The following is a 12,939-nucleotide window of genomic DNA, read 5'->3' as shown; positions in this document are numbered from 1 at the left end:
TTTGTATTTTTTTTGTTGCTTTCCTTCTTTTGTCCGTTTTTCTTTAGCCGTTCCTTCGCTTCAGCGGCAACAGCAACAACAACAACAACAACAATAGCAACGATCACTTGGGGTGCGTTTGCATGGCACACTGTGTTTGGACGTCGCTCACGCACACCCAGACAGGTGTCTCTACTGATCATGTTTAAAGTGCGTAACAGAGACAACTACACATTGCTTCTTCTGCACACTGGCTCGGTAACGCAAGAGTAGTAGGACATATAATTGGAATTTATTTTTAATTTAAATTATTTTTCTTTATTGCTACCAGAAAGGATCAAATTTAAACTTTTTTTTGATAATTCATCCTCTGCCTTTTCGGTTTTCTTGATTTTTTTATTCATTGCTGTAACGATCCGGATGAGATTAAGTACCAGTCCTATTGTGTGTAGTCGCTTGGTTCAAATACAAATCGGTTCTATGGGGATATCCTTACACTTTACTTGTTTGTTTTTACAACATAATGTTTAGTTTCCAGTTCCTTTTTCTCTTGCCATTTCCCGTACAAACAGGGCCCATTGTTTCTCCATTGTTTGCGTGATATTTTGTCGCTCTTCGTCACTAAGCGAACTGTATCTGTACATCAAATGAAGATCGATTTAAAACAAAAAAAACATAATGATACCTTCCAACATACCTACCTGATGGAATCCCATACGAGCTGCTTCAGGAAACCAAGTCCCGCTTGCGGTGCAATTGCCATAAACGCATAATAGTAGTCAAACGTTACACCAATCGCATCCCAAAAGCCAGGATCATCACTCGTGATAGCGATGGGTATATTTTGCGCCACGTAAAAGCTGGCCGGATGATTGCGTAGATCACGCACCAGTCCTAGCACTTGGTTGGAGATCAGACATACTTCAAGGGCGATTTGTTTTCGTCGAACGGCGTGCCAAAGAATGGGATGCTTGATCAGCGCATAACCATGCCCGATCCGTTTAGTGTCTAGTAGTACGGCATCGATAACGTTCTCGCTGGCTTCGGAGAAATATCCAACTGAAATTATTGCGAAACTTAGAATGTTGGAATCTGAACTCGAAAAACGTTTACCTATTTCTCCGGCATGGAAAAAGTAGTTTGGGGGTCCTGATGATGTTGGTGGTTCTAGTAGTGACGAAGCAAAACTTCTCAAAGACCGATTCACATCTTCTTGACCAACTAAATCGAACCCGACAACAAAGCCTGGAAAAGTGGCACTACAGAGACGATCTTAAGTCTTTTGCTACTGAGCAACTCGTCGAAAAGTGAATACAAACCTCAAGCTTTCGTACAGCTTTAGCGCACTTTCAAGCTCAGCATTGCTCATGTTCTTGTGCTTGGACAGTATTATTTTAACGCCGTGAAAGGTTGGATGCTGTCGGCGAAAATCTTCCACAATTTGGTGTAGTATGTACGCCACCTCCGGTGGACCATACTCTTTTCCGTTGGAGTCAAACAATTTCGAAAGAGACGCTCGCAGCTCAATGTAGTACACGTTGTCGTTGTGAAACTCCTGTAGCAGTTGTCGGTGATATGCTTCAAAGAATGGTTTATACTGAAGAAAGCCTTTTATCGCATCAAAACAGCTCTCAAACTCCATCCACAGCTCATCGATAGTAGCGTGCCGGTTTCGGGATGGTTTCAACTTCATATTGATTAACGATTCCAGCCATTCGTCAAATGCAACTATGTCCTTCTGGCGTTCCTTCCTCATGTCGCCAATAAGTCTCGTTTGATTCTCCGGACAGATGCTAAGTGTTCTGAGGGTCACGAGGCGTGCGCATTAATGAGTTGTATTATCCTTTTTCGGTCTAATTCCCTGATAATTGTAATAATGTTCACGGAGAGCTTATATTTACCTACCTGACAGTGAAGTAGTAACGACCTTCCACATTGCATAGCCTTGCTTCCCGACGGTATGTTAAATTTCTAATGACCCAACCAGACGAAACTGCTGCCGAGTTGTGCAGATGCAATATAGCACCCTTGGGCATTAGCTTCAATGCGCCATATACGGTACTATTCTCGATCAATGGTTTAGCATCAAAGAAATGCATTCCTGCCGCTCCCGGTTGGACTCGATCGGGCCCTTCCAATTCGCTCCTTTTCAACGCCCTCAGCGTCCGATCAGTTCGCAATTCGTCCGAGTTGAGAAACACTTTTCCACCCAAACCATAACCAGCTTCAGCGTCCACGATGGCCGTGCGAAGTTCTTCATACGCTTTCATTCTAGATAGAACCCTTCCCTGACTACTGGTTGTGCACAGCAAGATAAGTACAGCAGCTTCTAAAGCGACGTGCATCACAGAAACGGTACCAAACTGTTTATGCGGTTGGCTTCTATTTTATCAACGGACAAGCTTCCAGCAACCTACTACTATGGAAGTCCGAACAGTAATAAATAAGCCATAATTGGAGGTGATTGGCATTTTTGTGCCAGACAAATAGAGACTAGAGCTAAATTATTGATGAGTGATATATTTTTCATTGACCGCATATGCCAATTCAACATTGCGTTCATATAAAAAAACATGCATGATTGAAGTGATGCATGATTGGGCCTCCAAAAATGACGCCCTCGCCCCGGTCAGTACTTTTCAAATCAGTTCACCCCCCATCAGTATTTTCATAGCTTGACCTGCCCATAACGACCATAACTTTCCTACGTTCGGTTATAGTGGATCAATGCTAAATAAACCTCATTGATTTAAGTTTATCGACAGTGCAAAATTTATAAATTTGATATATTTTAATGCAAATTTGTTACAATAAGTTTCTTTTCGCTCAAATAATGCTTTAAAATAAAGAAAGAATAAAAAATAACAAAAAAATTTCAAAAAAATTTTCAACTCGAAAATTTCATAAGGCTTACCCCTTATGATTTTTTTGGGAAATTTTGTAAAAAAAATTAAATTGATTTATTTTAATGCCAATCGGTTGGAATAAGTTCCTTTTCACTCAAATAATGTTTTAAGTAAAAAAAAGAATAAAAAAAATCAAAGAAATCAAATTTGAAAATCTTGTAAGGCCTTGATGGAGACGGTGAAACAATTAAACAAATCATGAACTTCATAAGAAAACATAAGCTAGAATTCTAAAAACACCAATAGCCCAAACAACCACAAACCAAAATAAATAGCCAATATGACTTACAGAAGTCGAAATGCAAATTTGCGGAGAGATAAATCTTTGAATATGGACAGGGAAGCAGAGGTTTCACTGAACATTCACAGACATCCCGTATAAGAAGAAGAAAGTTGTGTGACCCTCTTTAGTTTTGGGCCACAATTACCATTTCGCTTAGGTCCTCTCTATGGTCGTTTCATACAAAAAAAGCATGAATGCCAGCATCACAAAGGCATTCAATTTCATCGAACAGTGATAACCTTTAGGTGTAGAGCAGAAACCAAAATTTGATAACGAGTAAACAATCGAACAGCTTAACGCTCTTCGCAATCAATTGCAAGACTCTGTTTTTTGTCATTTGAATGAGTTTGCTTACAAAACAGTGTGCATTCCTTTTATTGAAGAAGCTCGATATGCTTTAAGCAACAGTTTTAGGCTTTAATTTGTTTTCCTGCCACATACACACGCACAATATTTCTATCATCACCAACGTAGACGAACTTTTGGACAAGCTCTAACAGTAATTGCACTTTGGTTTTTTCCTTCGTTAAGCTTTCCGGTAGTTTATAGCCTCCGATCGGCTGTGGGTCCGTATCGATCAGTAGAGCATCGAATTGTTTACCTTGCTCGAAATTCCCCACCTTTTTGTCCAGGGCCAATGCTGAAAAGGTTACATAATTAACAACAGAAAAGCATAAATATAGATTATGCCAGCGAAAAAAAAAATGAATTCACTCTTACCTTGTGCACCACCCAGTGTAGCCAAAAAGAGGGCCTGCTTGTAGGTTAGTGGAATGTATTTGTCTTCCTTGTCGGCAGAACTGCGATCCACTTTTCCCGTTCCTTTAACGTCCTGCGTTTTCATAAAGTTTAAATGCTGCGAAACTCCCAGGGCGCCTCGCATAGCGGCCAGTATGCTCATTTCACTGCCACCGGCTACGTCCGTTCCGAGACCGACTTTAACACGAGCATTCAACAAACGCCGTACATCGCAAAATCCCGACCCAAGGTTTGTGTTCGAGCTCGGACAGTGTGCTATGGATGTGCCACGGGCCGAGAGTACCTTCAACTCAGCCTCCTCAAGATGGACACCGTGGGCGAGAACGGTCCTGTCCGTAAGGAGACCGACCTCATCGTACACTCCGGAGTAGTGTAAACCACGGGGAAATTGTTGCTTTACCGTTTCAATTTCTCCCAAGTTTTCGGACACATGCGTCTGGATGTTGAGGCTGTACTGTTTGGCCAACGTACTCAACTCACGCATTAACTCCTCGTCGCAAGTTATTGCAAAGCGAGGCGTCACTATAGGGCTCACCAGATCGCTTTTGCGCTCCATTACGTACCGTATGAAATCTACATTGTCCTTTACGGATGTTTCCGTATTGCACTCCCTGAAATGAACGAATATCTGTTCCAGTTACGTTTAAACAATGGCGAAGCAGTTGTACACTTACACGTAGAAATCCGGACACATGCGATTGGATGACACTTTTCCAACAAAGCCTCGTTGCCCTTGGCGCAACATCTCGTCAACCAGTATCTTGTTCGTCTCCGTAAAGATGGAAGCAAAATAACATGCAGTTGTCGTACCATGATTGATGGTTGTGTTCTGTGAATAGCATCGATACATAGTTAAGCATTTCTTTAACTGCAAGTTGTATTTCAGCAAACGATATCTTACCACCACATACTTGTACACTCGTGAAGCAAATTCGGCGTCACGGTAGTTCGCTTCCAACGGGAAAGTGTACGATTCCAGCCACTCTAGCAACGGCTTATCTAACCCAAGTCCAATGTTAGGTACCTGTGGTGCGTGTATGTGACAATCAATGAGTCCGGGAAGAAGAAATTGCGACGGTGATAACACGACTCGGTCGTACTGAGATGCTGGTAAACCATCCAGTTGAGAGTGTTTGCCAACGGCTTCGATCTGAAATGGGTTTAGTTAAACAAACCAGTTAACTTTATGGACAATACGCGAAACTGCTAACAACAGCTTGCTTACCTTGCCATCGTTTACAGCTACGAATCCGTCTTCAAAAATCTCCAGCTCGTCCAGCGATTTGGAGTGAACTATTTGACCGATAAAAACCTGCTTCATGGTGATTGCGCTTTGTGTTCACACTACCGTACAGTTCCGCGGTGCATACCAAATTGCCGGAAGGGACAGTTTTATACGCTGATTAAAGAGCTGCTTACTTTTTTTGTTGATAACACCGGCTTCAACCCTGATGTAGACGACCGAAACCTTACAAGTTTTAGCGCCTGATTTTTACATTAAACAAAAAGGTTATTTTACTCTGACTAGGAAAAAAACGATTTTAAATTCAAAACTATACAAGAGTGTTTATCTTCATGAAATAAGCGCGATATTCTGGCACGAAATTTACGAGTTATTAAGGCAAAAGGGTTGATTGCGCTGACAACCAGCGTAGAACATAAACAAACAACTGACAGATGGGCGCAATACATCGAAAAAACATCGCCGCCGTAATGACAGGTTAAGCGAAGTTCAGACGTCCATAAAACGAAATGTGTACTATTTTCACTATCTACTCAGTTTTTCAAAAACATAAAAAGTGTAAACTGAATTATAAATAACACAATAATTCTTAGTTCGAATTAATACAAGTCGTTGTGTTATCTTTTAAAATATCGATGCCATTTGGAAGGTTTTTGATTCCCAGGCGACAGTTAGCCTTAATAACGTTATTAGTAAGGTTTTGGTGTAATTTTTTTTTGGATTTCAAATGGCTGGTTATCATCAAGACAAAAGTTCCGGTAAAAATTTGTTCATCGGGCCAAGCACGTGGTTGATTCGTGCATTACCGGATTCTGTTATTAGAGGAGTGTTCTCAACGCACTTGGCTGTTTGTTTGGACCAAAAAAGCAAAATCACGTGTTCGTAACCGTGCTTGGTTGGCTGTATCTGTAATAGCAAAAAATAATAATAATCATAATTATAATATTTTCAATTAAGCGATCAAACGCTCTACATGCATTATTGTGGAGAAAGTGCGTTGATTGCATATCTGTATTAAACTCGATCGCTGATGATTGGTGGATAATTACAGCTGACTACTAATTGCTTATCGTAAATCAACCACATTCGCTAGTGTTGTAACACTGATTAAAGACGAAAGATAAAGATAAACGAAGATTAAAGATAAAAGACACGTAGTGCTTCAGGTGCTATTCAAACAACTTTGTTTTCATTATTTATAATATTTTAATACATCATTCCACTAACTTTTGCACAACTAATTATATGTTTATTGCGCATTGAACGTGTCGATTTATCTATCCAATATACCGAATAACTTCAATCGATTAACGATTCTTCGGCGAGACAGCCAGAACGAATGTGAAACAGGAAAAGTACCTTCCCGATTCCTCCCTCCGTGCGGTGGGCTGGGTACCGTGGCAACACCAATTGTCCAACCGGTAAGTTGATCTAATATCGTTTTTCATCGTCGCAGCTAATAAAATGTTCGTAGTACATCAATCAACGCACGAACGGTTGTTCTCATGCTTTCTCGAAAGCGGAGCGATGAAGACAAGTGCGAATTAAAGCGTCGAACGAGCGCTTAAACCAAGGCGACGCATTACTTTCCTGCCTCTATTTGATGTGTGTGCAGATGCTGTGCCGTGTGTTTCACATGGTGCAGCGTGCGTACGAGGGGGCGCACTTACTCGCTTGCGCGCTCAGCAGATAACGAAGATGATACACTTGTATCGTTCACCCCTGTTTGCTTCATCCCCCAAACCGCACGCATCCCTTTTAACGATGTCAACGCTCGGTACGGGAAACGGGCGGAAGGGGAACAGAAGCCAGGAAGAACGGGTAGAAGAGAATAAAGCGAAAATTATATACATATGAGTAGGGACATTCAAATCAGAATCGTTTTTCCAATTTCCCTCCTTCACCCGCCTGCAAACGACCGCTCCGCGCTATCATGATTCAAACGTACTCCGTTTAACAAGCGCAATAAAGCACTAACTACTACTACCACAGCCACACATGTGGCACCTAGGTTTTGTTTGTGTGGTACGGCTACCATCGTGCCATCCTGCTCCAACGGACACAACCTGTCTCGCGAGCTGCTGTTCTCTCTCTCGTCGGCGAGCATCTCGCAAACACTCTCGCGTAGCGCACTGCTCGCACACAACCATAGCCTACTCTCTCTCTCTGCATCTCCTGCCGGCCGAGTGTCTGTGACGTGCAATACATGAGCGTATGGATGGGACGCAACGAGAGGAGCCAGCAACAGTAATAATATACGGGGAATGATGATGGTGTTGTGTGCGATGAATATGAATGTAATTCTATGCTCCATTAGTGCGCGCGGGGAGTCGATTATCTTTTACTGCTTTCCTGATGTGTTTGTTTCTCAAATCAGACAAATGGTTTCAGTTGTAAATTGACATTCGGAGTTTTTGTGTGTTAATAGTCGATAAATTGACACAGAGCAGTGCGGGAGCAACCGTTCTTGCAGCGCTTGTACGGTGCGAGACTCAGTGCACATTTCGGTGAATTTTCCCAACGTACGCGACGTGCGAGCGAGTGTGCGGGTGGTGGTGGTGGGCTTCCGCCGGAGCGGAAAAATAAGCTAAACAGGGAAGCGAACAACAACAACAAAAAAAGGTTCGTTTTTCGGGTGTCGGTTACGCGAGGCGCGCGCTTACTCTGTTGCTGGTGCTGCTACTGCTATTAGTGCCCCGCTTGTTATTATTGCCGTCATGTTGTTCGTCTCTGTTGCGCTCAGCCGTGCTCTGGATCGTTTCGCGCTTGTCACTGTTTGTTTCAATTAAGAGCACCGTTTAAGCGTTTTTCCAAGAGGTTCTCGTCTGCTCGGGCCCCCTCCCTTCGCCCCTCACTTTTCGTTCCATTTTTGACTTGGTAACGTCGTGGGTAGCAATAATGAAGTAACCGCGCTCCAGCTTCCCCCTCCTTCCCCTCCTTCGCACCCTTCCTCCGTAACCTACTCCAAACACAACGCATCTCTTTCTCGCGCTCATGAAAGCGAGAAAGCCGCGGCGTTTGTCATCATCATCATCATCATCCGCTTCATCTCATATTTTCCTTTTGTCATCCTAATTATTGAAATCCGTTTGGGCTTCGTGATGGATTGAATTCAGAGCGGTCCAGTTTTTGTCTCCGTTTTTAACAACACTTCAGTATTTATCTGCTCCAGTCGTGAAGCAGTTTGTGGTCGCATTTCCCGCGCGAGTGTCGGTCTCTGTGTGCAAACGGTCACTAGCGAACGACCATTTCGTTGTCAGTTGTTGCTTTGTTTGAATTTCTCCATTTTTTGTGGTGCGTAGTGTTTGCTTCTGTTCCAAATAATTGTGCGTTCTCGATCTAGATCATATGCGATTACTGAGAATATGTTTGTCCACAAGTCAGGCACGTTTTAAAGTAACCCATCATACAAATGTGTTAATAATGTGATTCATTCATTGTCCATCCAATAATCCGTTCAGTACTGGATACTCTTCAGCATTCCAAGGGCAATTTGTATTTGGTAGGAATGCTTCTCAGAACTATCGGCAGGAATTCCTCACTCTAATTGTGCACGGTGTGCACCATTTGGGAAAAGAAAACGATTACATCAAATTAGATAGGGCCATGTTTCTTCATCATAACTAGAGCCAAAGCATGGGGGTTGGGAATTGAAGAGAAACGGGCGGAAATGGTTCTCATTCAAAAAAGCCTCCTTATACACTTCGGTTTGTTCTGCCCCGCGTCCACCAAATCGCACCGAATAGGACATTAGGACACAGGGCCAGCCGTGACACAGGAGGGCCGAGTTTATTCTAGGAATAACGACAGTAACACCAAACCCCGTTAGCCGCGCTACGCAGCAGAGAGCGCGCTGCAAATGGCGGAGAGCGGCGGCAGTCCGTTCTGTTGTGTTGCGTTGCTAAACGGTTATACGGTAAACTGATTCCGTTTCGTTCACTCCAGTTGCGGCCAAAACGAGAGCCAACGCGGTATGTGTGGAGTAAATTGAATAATAATTCCTTCTGACAAACCTCACCGGGGGTTTGTTGCGTTTTGATCGCGTGTCGTTACACGCTACGAAATAGTTGGCGTTTACTGGACTGCCCTTCGCTTGCTGTGTATGTGCGCGTGTACGTTTGTGTGTGCGGCGACTTTATACGACGAATTATACATCGCTTCTGTACCGGTTCTTTATACAGCGAGTGTGTCGCGATGATGTTTGGCTTTTTTCGGAAGAAAAGTGTGTGCGGAAGATGAATGAACCAATTTTGCTGGCAGTGTGGTAGAGCGACAGCAATCGTAGCAATCTTCATTTGGCTGGCCTACTCGATTGGGTTTGGTAGTAGGGTTTTGGCAGGGTCTGCCGGGCCCAGTGGCCTGCTGCGAGTGACAGTTATTGAGCAATTTGAATCAGTGTGATGGTGTGTTGATTTTTCAAGTGGCTGCTGTACCAATAATCGCTCCCGTCACCACCGCCGTGCCAAGTGTGCATTATTGATTATTGCTTACAATTATAGTTATTTATTTTTTTTTGTTTTGCAAAACCATCAATATAGCCGGTCAAGTACGGGGGAAAAAGTTTTACTACTGCCCACGAAGAAAGTAACGCAAGTGTGCAGCGCAGTGCAGCAGTGTTACCGGTGAAGAAGAAGAAGAAGAAGAAAAAACGTGCAAAAATGTCATTCTAGTGACTTATAGTAAGCGCAAAACGAAAAAGTAAAAGCATCAATATATAGAGCATCATCATCATCATCAGTTTGTGTTTGTGTGTCTGTGTTTGTGCCGATGGAAGATGGCGTTTAGCGTTCGGTTGTTAAAATATTAAACGTTTCACACATGCGGGTAAGTGCATTGATGAAGGTTGTTTGCAATTGAAGTTATTTTCATCACATTTCACACTTGAGTGTTTTATTTTCGCACGACTCTCGCAAAATCGTCCATCGCGTCCGCCATCTTATCACAGCACCTGTGTCTCCCCACCCTCCACTCGGGGGGTTGATCAGGTGTCATATTTTAATTGACGTGTGTGATGGGCTATTAAAATTGAGCCAGCTTCTAAAAAGGACTATCGAGAGTGCGCACCCATGCAGCAGAAGCTCACGTTTGTCTCAAGTGCCCCGGGAGAACATAAACTCGGTGCGTGTCATCGTTCGTTCTAACAAAAAAAAAAACAACTCTTTTTAAGAAACGATCAAACTAATAATAATGAAAAGTTTCGTTTTTCGCAACAGGGGATTTTAATCTGGGTACAGTGATTCGAAACTGCCCTTATATCTTTTCCCCCATGGCTTAAGCTGTGTTCATCGCTTTCCTGCGCGGTCAACTTGTGGCAACTTGTGTTGACGGCGGTTTGGCTAATAAAATAAATGACAACCATTCACAAAGACGATGGCGATCATCATGGATGATCACGATGGTGACGTTGGCGGTATATACTGCTTGCACGATGTGGAAAATCGTTAGATGGTCGCATGTGCTGGTAGATTTCACTTTGCCCTAATCAAATGCGAGTCACCAGTGCGAACCGTGTGCGAATGATGGAAAGACAAGATGCTGGCCACCATATTACACTCCATCACCGTTATGTTGGGAGTGTTGGGAGAACGAGAGACACAGAGACGAGTTTGCAAATTGCATCAAATGCAATCTGCGCGTTCTGCACTCGCCAAACTCACTGTAAGTTTTGCGTTTCGAAACCCCTGCGCTGCATCATTCGAGGGATAGCAAGTGCATCCACCATAGCCCTTTCAGCACACTGCACGTTGGGCATTTGCCGGGCGAAAAGTCGAAAATCCAACTTGGAGTTTTCGTTGATTTTGAATTTTTTGCTCAATCTTTAGCTTCAAACTAAGAAAAAACCAAAATCTCAATTTGCTATTAAAAGAGGATTTTTATCTAAAAATGTTCAAAGTTAAACATGAAAAAAGCGCAAAAAACACATACATTTTGTCTCAGTTTTAAAATGCTGCAACTTATTGAGTTTTACAGATATTTTTGTTTTGATTAACTGTTTTGGAAAGATTATTAATTGTAGTTTTTAATGGTATTTTTGTTTTAATTATCGCAAAGGCCAGTAAGAAGTTAAAAGGCTTCAATGTAAAATAAGTCAAATGCTGGTGAGCAAAAATGGAACTTTAAAGCCATGCCAAATTTTTTCACCGTAAAACACCGTACACCGTCTATATAATTACAAGTTATAGTCTCTCTCTCTCTCTCTTCTTGGCTTTAACGACCTGTAAGGTCACGCCGACCATTTCTGGCTTACTAGACTTATTTTACCACGTAGCCGGATACTCAAGTCCTTGCTACGGGGGAACGGTCCGGATGGGATTTGAACCCGGTCCTGCTGTGTGGACCGGCGCCATTTATCACATACACCATCGGGCTCCCCGATATTGTTCCATATTAAGTGCAAATAGACACAAAAATAATTTTATCCCGGATATTTGTTCTACTGTGCCAGTGGTGTGGCGCACAGATTGACACCGAACGGAACGAAAAAGAATCTTCAGCGAAACAGGCGAGATTGAAACACGTGAAGCAGAGGAAAAGAGCATAAAAACCCGTCACAGAAAATTGAATGTTGATGCGAAAAAGTCATGATGCGAAGGCAAATGTTAATTACAGTTAAATAGACTGCACTGCACGAGCGACTGCAACCGATTGGGCGGCTAAGAAGCATTGCATAGACGAGACAGAATGAAGCGAGGGGAAAAAATGGTTCATGGATGCAAAAATATACATACGTGTGTTTCTCCTTCTTCAAAAAAACGAGAATAAAACAAAACTAGTAGGTATAACTACGGCAATTGCAAAAAAAAACGAGACACTTATTCACCTCAAACTCTCAGCACAGTAGGTAGCCATGCCAACCTTCATCATCATCATCATCATCATCATCGTGATCAGCAACCAGCAGCGGGAGAATCGGTGGAAGGCATACATCTTTTAATGGGATGGGTAATTCGGCGAACTGGTGGTGCGAGAGCAAAACAAGACACCACTTAAATGATAAATCTACAATTTTACCAACGACGATGAAGATCCGCGACTGTGTGTGTGCGGGCTCGTTTCGCTCGTTTTGCGCGTTTCGCTCTTCTTCGGTTGCTTTGATAGAAAGATAGGAAAGGAAACAAACATATGCGCTAGAAACAGAGAGACAACTGCTAACGTTGTCTGTGAAAGAGCGGCCGCTTGATGGGAAAAACGGGATGCTGTTCCGGGATGGAATGATTTGATATGTGAACCATCACGTTAGGGGTTTAGGGTGCAAAGGGAGGAAAAGGGACGAAAAACCACTTATGCCGAGAAGAACGGTTTCATTGTGCCCTTCTTATGCTTACGGGTCACCCTTACAGGCGTAATGCGAATGTAATTGCATGTGCATCATGTGCATAAAGTACACGAGGGCAATATGTTTGTTTGCAACGTAACGCAAAGGGGGGGGGGGGGGGGGGGGCGGGAGAGAGAAGAGTTTTTGGCGGAGGATGCCGCACTGTTGTGTGAGCATTACTCAATTATTTCGTCCTTTTGTACCACCCCTTGCGTATGCGAAGAAGAGACAGACATGTCGGTGACAGCAAGTGGAAACCTGCGCCGCACTTTAATAGCATTCCGGCGATGATGAGCCGAGCGCAAAAACGTCAGAAACGTGGATTGATAAATTGATGCGAAACGTATGCTGCTGCTGCTGCTGTGTGACGCGAAAGTGCATTCGAAGTGGTATTTTAATTTTTTTTTTTTCATTTTGCTGCTGTAATAATATTCAGCTGTAAATAGTTTGATGT

General features: G+C 43.0%; 3 protein-coding genes across 15 annotated transcripts in view; 1 reads left to right on the top strand and 2 right to left on the bottom strand.

Moving 5' to 3' along the window:
- Positions 1-76: 76 nt before the first annotated feature.
- Positions 77-2,946, bottom strand: LOC125771262 (adenosine deaminase 2-like). Of its 2 annotated transcripts, XM_049441685.1 has the most exons (5): positions 1,885-2,946; positions 1,299-1,781; positions 1,093-1,238; positions 681-1,038; positions 77-615 (listed from the first exon to the last, which is right to left on the bottom strand). In XM_049441685.1, exons 1-5 carry the CDS (start codon positions 2,322-2,324, stop codon positions 507-509), a joined length of 1,536 nt encoding a protein of 511 aa, XP_049297642.1. In that variant the 5' UTR covers positions 2,325-2,946; the 3' UTR covers positions 77-506. The 2 variants fall into 2 exon arrangements, with proteins under 2 accessions (XP_049297642.1, XP_049297640.1); XM_049441683.1 differs by having other exon boundaries at positions 681-1,238.
- Positions 2,947-3,479: 533 nt separating this feature from the next.
- Positions 3,480-5,601, bottom strand: LOC125769744 (guanine deaminase). The gene is made up of 5 exons (XM_049438565.1): positions 5,153-5,601; positions 4,829-5,077; positions 4,602-4,756; positions 3,889-4,538; positions 3,480-3,808 (listed from the first exon to the last, which is right to left on the bottom strand). Exons 1-5 carry the CDS (start codon positions 5,246-5,248, stop codon positions 3,579-3,581), a joined length of 1,380 nt encoding a protein of 459 aa, XP_049294522.1. The 5' UTR covers positions 5,249-5,601; the 3' UTR covers positions 3,480-3,578.
- Positions 5,602-7,448: 1,847 nt separating this feature from the next.
- LOC125769740 (homeobox protein B-H2) overlaps positions 7,449-12,939 on the top strand; it is a 20,306-nt gene continuing 14,815 nt past the window's right edge. The window contains exons 1-3 of one of the 12 annotated variants that reach the window (XM_049438549.1): positions 7,528-7,692; positions 9,352-9,636; positions 9,709-9,994. The gene's annotated coding sequence lies outside the window, so the exon portion shown is untranslated. The other 11 variants (XM_049438550.1, XM_049438560.1, XM_049438552.1 and 8 more) reach the window with 11 other exon arrangements.

This window comes from Anopheles funestus, chromosome 3RL, assembly GCF_943734845.2.
Source record: "Anopheles funestus chromosome 3RL, idAnoFuneDA-416_04, whole genome shotgun sequence".
Classification (NCBI taxonomy): domain Eukaryota; kingdom Metazoa; phylum Arthropoda; class Insecta; order Diptera; family Culicidae; genus Anopheles; species Anopheles funestus.
The sequence above is the reverse complement of the archived record's forward strand: the minus strand, read 5'-3'. Positions and strand labels throughout refer to the sequence as shown.

What these genes read in the sequence shown, in the direction of transcription:
- LOC125769744 (XM_049438565.1), bottom strand. Translation starts at nt 5,248, where the DNA reads ATGAAGCAGGTTTTTATCGGTCAAATAGTTCACTCCAAATCGCTGGAC. An exon ending in ATGTGTCCGGATTTCTACGT is followed by an intron (nt 4,539 to 4,601) that starts GTAAGTGTACAA and finishes CGTTCATTTCAG; the next exon opens with GGAGTGCAATACGGAAACAT. An exon ending in TACACTGGGTGGTGCACAAG is followed by an intron (nt 3,809 to 3,888) that starts GTAAGAGTGAAT and finishes TAACCTTTTCAG; the next exon opens with CATTGGCCCTGGACAAAAAG.
- LOC125771262 (XM_049441683.1), bottom strand. Translation starts at nt 2,324, where the DNA reads ATGCACGTCGCTTTAGAAGCTGCTGTACTTATCTTGCTGTGCACAACC. An exon ending in CGTTACTACTTCACTGTCAG is followed by an intron (nt 1,782 to 1,884) that starts GTAGGTAAATAT and finishes CGTGACCCTCAG; the next exon opens with AACACTTAGCATCTGTCCGG. An exon ending in CTCGTATGGGATTCCATCAG is followed by an intron (nt 616 to 680) that starts GTAGGTATGTTG and finishes TTTGATGTACAG; the next exon opens with ATACAGTTCGCTTAGTGACG.